The sequence below is a fragment of the Pieris brassicae genome, chromosome Z (genome assembly GCF_905147105.1).
Source record: "Pieris brassicae chromosome Z, ilPieBrab1.1, whole genome shotgun sequence".
Classification (NCBI taxonomy): Eukaryota; Metazoa; Arthropoda; class Insecta; order Lepidoptera; family Pieridae; genus Pieris; species Pieris brassicae.
The window spans coordinates 10,596,805-10,604,329 of NC_059680.1; the positions used below are offsets into that span (position 1 = coordinate 10,596,805).

Below are 7,525 nucleotides of genomic sequence, written 5' to 3' on the forward strand. Positions count from 1 at the left end.
GGTCCGAACATCTCATCTGAACACTCTCCACGGTAAATGCGGTAGAAGACGTATAGGGACCCCTCATCTCTACGCAATGCCAAGGGATCAAGCCGCTCGGAAATTGACTGGCTTTCGATGATTTGAATAACTCTTCATTGAATACGGTCAAGCGGAATGAGCTGGTACGGTGGAGCTTCGACCCAGGGATGAGAACAATACTCCATATGGTACCAAATGGTTTCGCCTTGCTGAGCAGACCAAGCTACTTAGAGGCTTACTTAGCCTTTCCTTCCAAATGACTACGATACTGAACATCATTCTATAAGAGAAGATAAAAGACGGTTTAAGGAGAGTGTCTTCGAAGAGAGGAGTAACGACGAGGAGGATGTTATTTTAGCGGAAAACGCGCAAACTTGTGTATTTTAGGAGCTAAATTGGACAAGTCTACCCTAGTCTCCATGTAGCAGAGTTTCAGAGACTTCAGGCAAAAGTTTGTTCCGGTACTCATCGACAACTACCAGAGAAATACATGCCAGGCTTGTGGTAAGAGTATCGGCAGTGCTGTCGTCCGCAGAAATGAGTGTTTTGTAAGCAACATATCATTCATATGCATAGCAACGAATGCCTCGAAGGCTTCGCTGTTTCCAAACTTACCGCCAGCCCACTACACAAGGTAAACGAGATAATCACCAGCTGAGCACCCACAAGTTGGAGAACAAGGAGCTAATAGGCGATAGTTGGACGGATCAGAACGATCGCCCTTCAGATGTATTGAAACGGTATTTAAACACTTATGGATAATATATGATATGTAATATATAATAATGTCGAGCGAGTACAGGTACCGCAAAAGGCGCATAAAATCGGAACCTAATAAGGAGTACGTAGCACAATCGGAGGGATGCAATCAGGCCCGCTCGACTTATGGATGTCCAAGGTAGATAAAAATTTTCGGATAGCTTATTGCCGAGGCATCGTATTACACCGCAATAATGTCGGACGCCGGTCATTGTAACTCACTAAATTACTGCACTAGTACGCTATCAATTCGAAAATACTTCGAAAGCCATCTGCCTTGGAGAGACAAATTATTTACTTAAACGAGTATACTTACTTAGTCTTGATAACTTAAAGGCATCAGCTGTATTGATGACATCCACAAAAGCCTGCAGTTCAAGACGGCGGACGCTGATGTTCTGATTGTGAACTGCCATCGCATATTTGAATACATTTTGAATCTCCTCGGTGTCTTGATCGAAAATTGCACCTGAGAATAAACAATATAGTTAGTCAGTATGAATATAGCATATAATAAGATAAGATTGATAATATAAGATTTGATGTACGTGTACATGGGTGGCAAGTACTTCAAAACTCAAATATAACGGTAAAATTACTGTTAGTTTCAATTTAGACATTATTAAAGTAAATTTTAACGGATATAATGGTGAATTTCTTACGATATAATCATAACTCAAGGTTTGAGTGCTTTTCAGAAAGTTCAGTCAAAATTACACATTTAATTGTGCGCGTAATAGCCAAGTAATTTTTTGAATGATCAAGAATATATTAGAGGAAGCCGTGGCAAGACGCATTAAATCTTAAATCTTCTGAGTGAACAAGTGTGCAACTCTGTGCGCTCACAAAAGTTACACATAGCATTGTGGAGACAGAAGTCAAACACATTTTAAATTATTGATTGCGACACAAGTCTAGAAGATGTCAGTAGGACTTCTCATGAACATCATTAGACGCATTCCTTGACGCATATTAGACCCAGTTGCATAAGCAAAGAGAGTAATAGAGGAATGTTTTTACGTAGCTGCCCAAAGCATATTGCTACCAAGTCAAGACAAGGGTCTAACTCCAATTTAAGGTATACTGAGATATTAAATGCTAAGGGCACAAAGTTTAATTCTGCAGCAGAGCGCTGAGAAAGAAAGAAAAAGGTCTATAAAAGTTGATTTTCCTTATAACTGTTTAGAATTCTAAAGAACAATTCGTATTTCATTCGGTATATTAGACAAACTATAGTTCGTAGGTCTTATATGTAAAATAATTCGCTATTGAACTAAAGTTCTATGTTATATAATTTTTGTACTAGGATCAACAATATTTGTTTTCAATTATTAAAATTTAAATTAAATATTCCTCCACTGAAATTATTAAAGAACAAATATGTATAGTTCCATAATCATAACTTTAATAAAAATTATGTTTAAAAAAATATAAGCTGGAGTGCAACTAAGCAAAATCATTAAACGCGATTTCCCAAAATTACTTTCGAATTTTGCCTTTGTATACGAGTCTGATATACTTGTGCTTTATGTATGTGAAGTAAGGTATGGTAGCTCCTCACCTCTCAGGAGCTCTGTTCTACTCATATACGAAAACATATATTAATTTTGATATTAATCGCTGTTGATATCAAACAAAATGAAAGTACAAAATTATATGCAAGATTTTATAGTTTGTTAGCGATTTGAAAATAAGAAGTACATATAATATAATAAATGGTTGTTGTATGAGCATTTCATTAAATATATTATTTAGTCACACAGACACCGTGCAATTCTTAGCTCGTTATTTAATTATAATACAAATAGTTTTGAGTTTTAACATGGCAATGGTATTTCAATTATCGCTCACTATTTTCAGGACGCAATGCTCATTATGCACTCTCGTAAATATCGCATATTAATCAGTAATGTTTACACAATTTATTGTGTAGAGTGTACTTCAATTTTGATTCAAAGTTTTGTAATAATAATATTTAAATTTTATATTAAAGTACACTTTACACCTATAGAAGCTATGCAATGAGGTGTCACTTGACAAGTACAATACGGAGTGGTCCAAATCATGCAAAGCAAGTTCTCGAGTCAAATCCTCAATGCAAAAGGAAACGTTGCCGCCAGAAACCTAGCAACGTAGCATTTTTGCAGAGTTGACGGAAGCTGGGATGACGTTTCTACGCTGGATGCCCTCTGTCCCACTTGGACTTTAGGTAAAATTAGTCAGGGCCCAGTGCCAATATCATGATCATCGTGACAGGGTTTCTTACATTAAATTTTCCATTCCATAAACTTTAATGCCCGATTACTTAACGACTTACGGAAGCAGCTGTAGGACAGTGAAATACCTTTTTAGCTGTCGATTCGATTTATAGTAAACTTTAAATCTTTACTATGGCTTACACAATAATTTACATGTTAATTAACGAATTTTTATTGTGCATCATTCTGCTATTTCTGCCTACCAAGTTATATGGTAACCCACAGAAAATCCCCTCTTAGTCATAGATACAGAACGGTCTATAAGACCTGGCAAGGAAACCTGCGCTTACGCTAACGGTTTTTAAATCACCAAGATTTTACAAGACGGCTAGCCATTCCCTAACAAGATCACAATCTTGGCGATAAAAAAAACCCCAACACTCACTAATAATTAATACATGAATAGTTATTGTCATACATTACTAGGGATGTTTGTAAATAAAACTAAATAAAAGCATATATTATTCGTTTAGTAAACTATATAAATTATCAGAGCACAAATCAATACTCATTCTATTTGTGTGTCATTCTTTTTGTTTTAATTTACTGTAATTGTAATAATTTTTTTATTTCATATCTTTCGTTGAATTCACAAATGGTTTAAATGATACTTTTACCAATTTTCTAAATAAATGTCGCCTCGTTCTAAAATTATTTTTATAAACCAGTTCCAATGTTAAATGAAATGTTGGCCTTTTAATAAAATAATAATATTCTTAGCAAATCATCAGTAAGCAATTCAATATTTGTTTATCTTTATTTTAAAACAGTTACAGTAATTTTCAATATAAAATGGAGTTGAACTATGAGTAATACGATATTATAAACTTAAAGCTCAATTTCAATATTGGATTTAGCTTCGCCGGAGTGTATTGCAAAGCTTTTGTCTCGTGCACACGCACTAAGCGTTATAATATTATTATGACTATTTCAATAAAGTATACCATGTTTAATACAAAAATATGTGTATTTTTAGCTAACCAATTCTAGATACTGTCAGTACGGTTTTTCTACCGTAACATGGATTTATATTACATATAAACATATAGAAATTGGTTGGTAAGTAACAAGATCTAGGCGTACCACGTCCACGTAAGTACCACGTCTTTCTTATGAGATAATAAGTTAAAATATAAATAGTTGTTGGGAAAACACGAGAGAATCCAGCAAGTCCAACACTCCGAATCACAGTTGTGATTTGACATTCAGTGTCACTACCCAATGTTAAAAACCTGGTTATTGGATTAGACATGACTTAACCCATAGACTGATCTTACCCTCAGACCCATAAAACGAACGGCGTATGTACTCTGTACTTTTCTAAAATAAATATTTTACTCGAACCAGTAATTCCTAGAATTAGCACAAAAATAAATAACTCTTCAGCTAGTAATACTGAACAGACAAGGACGTTATTTCAGGAATTTCCAAGGTCCGAGCAACCTTCGCACAACTTCCTCCTGTATGAAAGTCACGGGTGTGGAGGCGTCGAATCAAAGTAAAAATATTCGGATCCAACGTCAGATCTGTGCTGCTCTATAGGTGTGAAACATGGAAAGTCACGAAATACTTGTCGTCTCGCCTTCGTCAACATCTGTCTTCGTATACCAGGAATCTACTAGCCCGAGAAAATAGAATAGCGATGCAAATAGAATTGGATACGTCACATATTCCGTAGGGATCATATTCCCAACAGGAGCTTAACTAGAACTCGCTAGGAATGCGCAAAGCATGGCGGTCCCTAGAAAACCTGGTGTCGTATAGTTTCATCATCCTTGCCTCATTTGAGGCAAACAGAGCCGGAAAGACTTTAAGCGAGCTCAAGACCGAACGCGATGGAAGCTCACTGCGTTTGCTCTCTGCCCCATCTAGGGGTTATAGAAAATTAAGTATAGTAGTATTATTATGTATCCGTCCAAAGTATTGTTTTCAGTATTGTAAGTGTTCTTAAGGGTTATTACCAAAAATAAGTCTATATAACCTATATAAAGTTGACAAAAATAGGTTTGTTGTGTTAAACTTAAACTTCAAACTTATTCACAGTATTTGTTCAAACGATAACCAATAAGAATATGAGCAACGCAAGAAACCAAGAAGAAATAATATTGCAATAATGTAAAAAGGTCCATAAATGGATTGCCTAAGACATTTATTAATTATATTTTATGCTCAAGTAAACTTTAAAATGGCGACGACATAATGGCGGGTGAACAGCGCCACCTTCCACATTAACTGTCATGGAGATGAAAGATGGGCGAAAGAGTCAGAGCAACATGAAAGAAAGAGAAAATCGATACAAAATTTTCATGCTACGGAAAGCTTTGAACAAAGCGAGAAGGAGCGAAAACATATTAAAACATTTGTTCAAGTTTAACAGAAACCAATTTATATAAATAGATGAAATCAGTTAAATAATAATTTCTCGTAATTATTTATTTTATAATAAAGTATAACTTTAAAAAGATACACTAAGCGTAATACATAATACTAAAATAGAATACAAATATTATAATAAAAATATAAAACTCTTGAAAACTTACCAACAGCAATTTTTTCGACAGGAAAAGGCTGTCCCGATATGCCGAAAATATATAACAAAGAACCGACAAGAACAATCACTGATTGTTTTTTAATCATTTTGTTAAAATTTAAATACCTTTTAACGATTTTATCATTGTATAAAAGACGTTTTATCGTGATTTTAATCTCACAACGGGATAACGCGATGGGATGCTGCGTGCAAACCTGAGACTTACAGACGACTGATGGCCGTCGCTGAAACGGGCAGAGGGGAGCTACCACCGCCCCCGCTGCGAGCATTCTCTTTATTCGTGTTAGCCTTATTTTCAATTATCTTGGATAATAATGGGACCTATGTATAATATATAAGGTAAGGTAAAATATCTTTAATATTCCAATTATTGAATCTAGTCAGACTCATAAATAATATATACCTTTTCAGAACTTTTTATCAGAGATATATCTCAACAATACAGGAAAAGAATCATATTCCAAAAATCGCTCTTTTCGTTAGCGAATTTTCGCAGAAATTCCATCGAGAAACAAGGATGCTGCGCGCGTCGAATTTGATCAAATGCCTCACCCTACCCAAACGCAAAACCCTTTGCCACATTCAGATTGTTGAAGTTGAGTCTTATTACCTGTATATATGGTTTAGTATGCCGGAGCCAGAGGTAAGGCTTATAGCACTCGGTTTTATAATAAATAATATTCTTATTATGTTTTAATTCGCTTGTTCGTTTATCCGTGTATGTCTGGATTAGCATTGTATCAAATAAGCTAGTTATTTCCTCTTTGAATATAAATTACGTATTGTGAGTTTAGGATTGTTTTTAGTTACTTGTAACTTCATGTTTCCCTGGTCTTGTTATATAGTCGTGGGAAAACGGCCACAAGGTTCAACTAATGTTAAGTGATACCGCCGCATGTTAACACTCACTATTCCAGAGGCTTGAGATGGCGTTGCTATTGTCCATTGCCGGTGTCCATTTAAAATTCCTAACTTGAATTGGTTCGAAAAGACATCAATGGGCTACTGGTTCCACATATTAGTGGCACACGACAGAAAATGCAGTATAAACGTTGAGGAACGAAGGACGTCTAAGATAAAACTCAACTGCAGGTTAATCAGAACAACTCCTCTGAACGCCCTACATGGTAATTGCGGTAGAACATATCTTTTGAATTTATAAGTATTGTTGACAAGACGTTATACAATACATGCCTAGGCGTTCTCAGTTTTGGGGTCGTGTGTCTGATTCCTGTTTCTGTAACGTATTTTATATTTTTATGAGCTCAATTTAGATTTATACTTATGGCGAAGGTCAGTTATATAGATAGATTTATCTGAAAGTATAATCGCTACTACTATAAGTCAAACAGATAAAGTTATAGATAGCTGGTAATCAGTAATTCTTTTAAAAATCTTTACTAAAACCGGACTTTTGTTAATCTCTCTGACACTTTATATTTACGCTGTGATTAAAAAGAACAGCTGTAACGGTGCAAGTAGACTGATTTATTCTTTATGAATAAAGGTACTCCTCGGCTCTGAATCTTAGACTCTACAATAGTCAACGTAGATAAAGGCTTATCACTGACTTACCTAAAGAGTCAACCTCACATGGGACTGAAACAAAAATAAACAAGAATTATAACAAATAGAAGCTTTCCGTTAAACTGCCAGTCAAAATTTTCATTTCACGGACTTGTTTTAAGAGAACAGAGATTATTAGATATTTAGATTTCTATTGTTAGCGCGCCGAAAGCAGGTTGGAAAAGTTACAGTACGGATTGATTTGAGTGGAACTCTCATAGTTTAAAGATAACCATTGAGATGAGAAAATTCGTACCATTTTTATAGAATAAATGAGACGAATTAGTACAACAGTTTACACAATGGTATTCGTCTGAAGCATATTTAATGATTATGTGTACTTTTATATTCCAAACATAATTAAAAGAAA

General features: G+C 35.1%; 1 protein-coding gene across 1 annotated transcript in view; it reads right to left on the reverse strand.

Annotated features, from left to right (window-relative positions):
- LOC123718934 (glutamate receptor 1-like) overlaps positions 1 to 5,770 on the reverse strand; it is a 46,062-nt gene extending 40,292 nt beyond the window's left edge. Inside the window, exons 1-2 of the mRNA XM_045675936.1 lie at positions 5,579 to 5,770; positions 1,097 to 1,249 (exon numbers count right to left, since the gene is read on the reverse strand). Coding sequence (XP_045531892.1) covers positions 1,097 to 1,249; positions 5,579 to 5,675 — 250 coding nt within the window. The 5' untranslated portion in view covers positions 5,676 to 5,770. The remainder of the gene's footprint in view (positions 1 to 1,096; positions 1,250 to 5,578) is intronic.
- Positions 5,771 to 7,525: the final 1,755 nt, after the last annotated feature.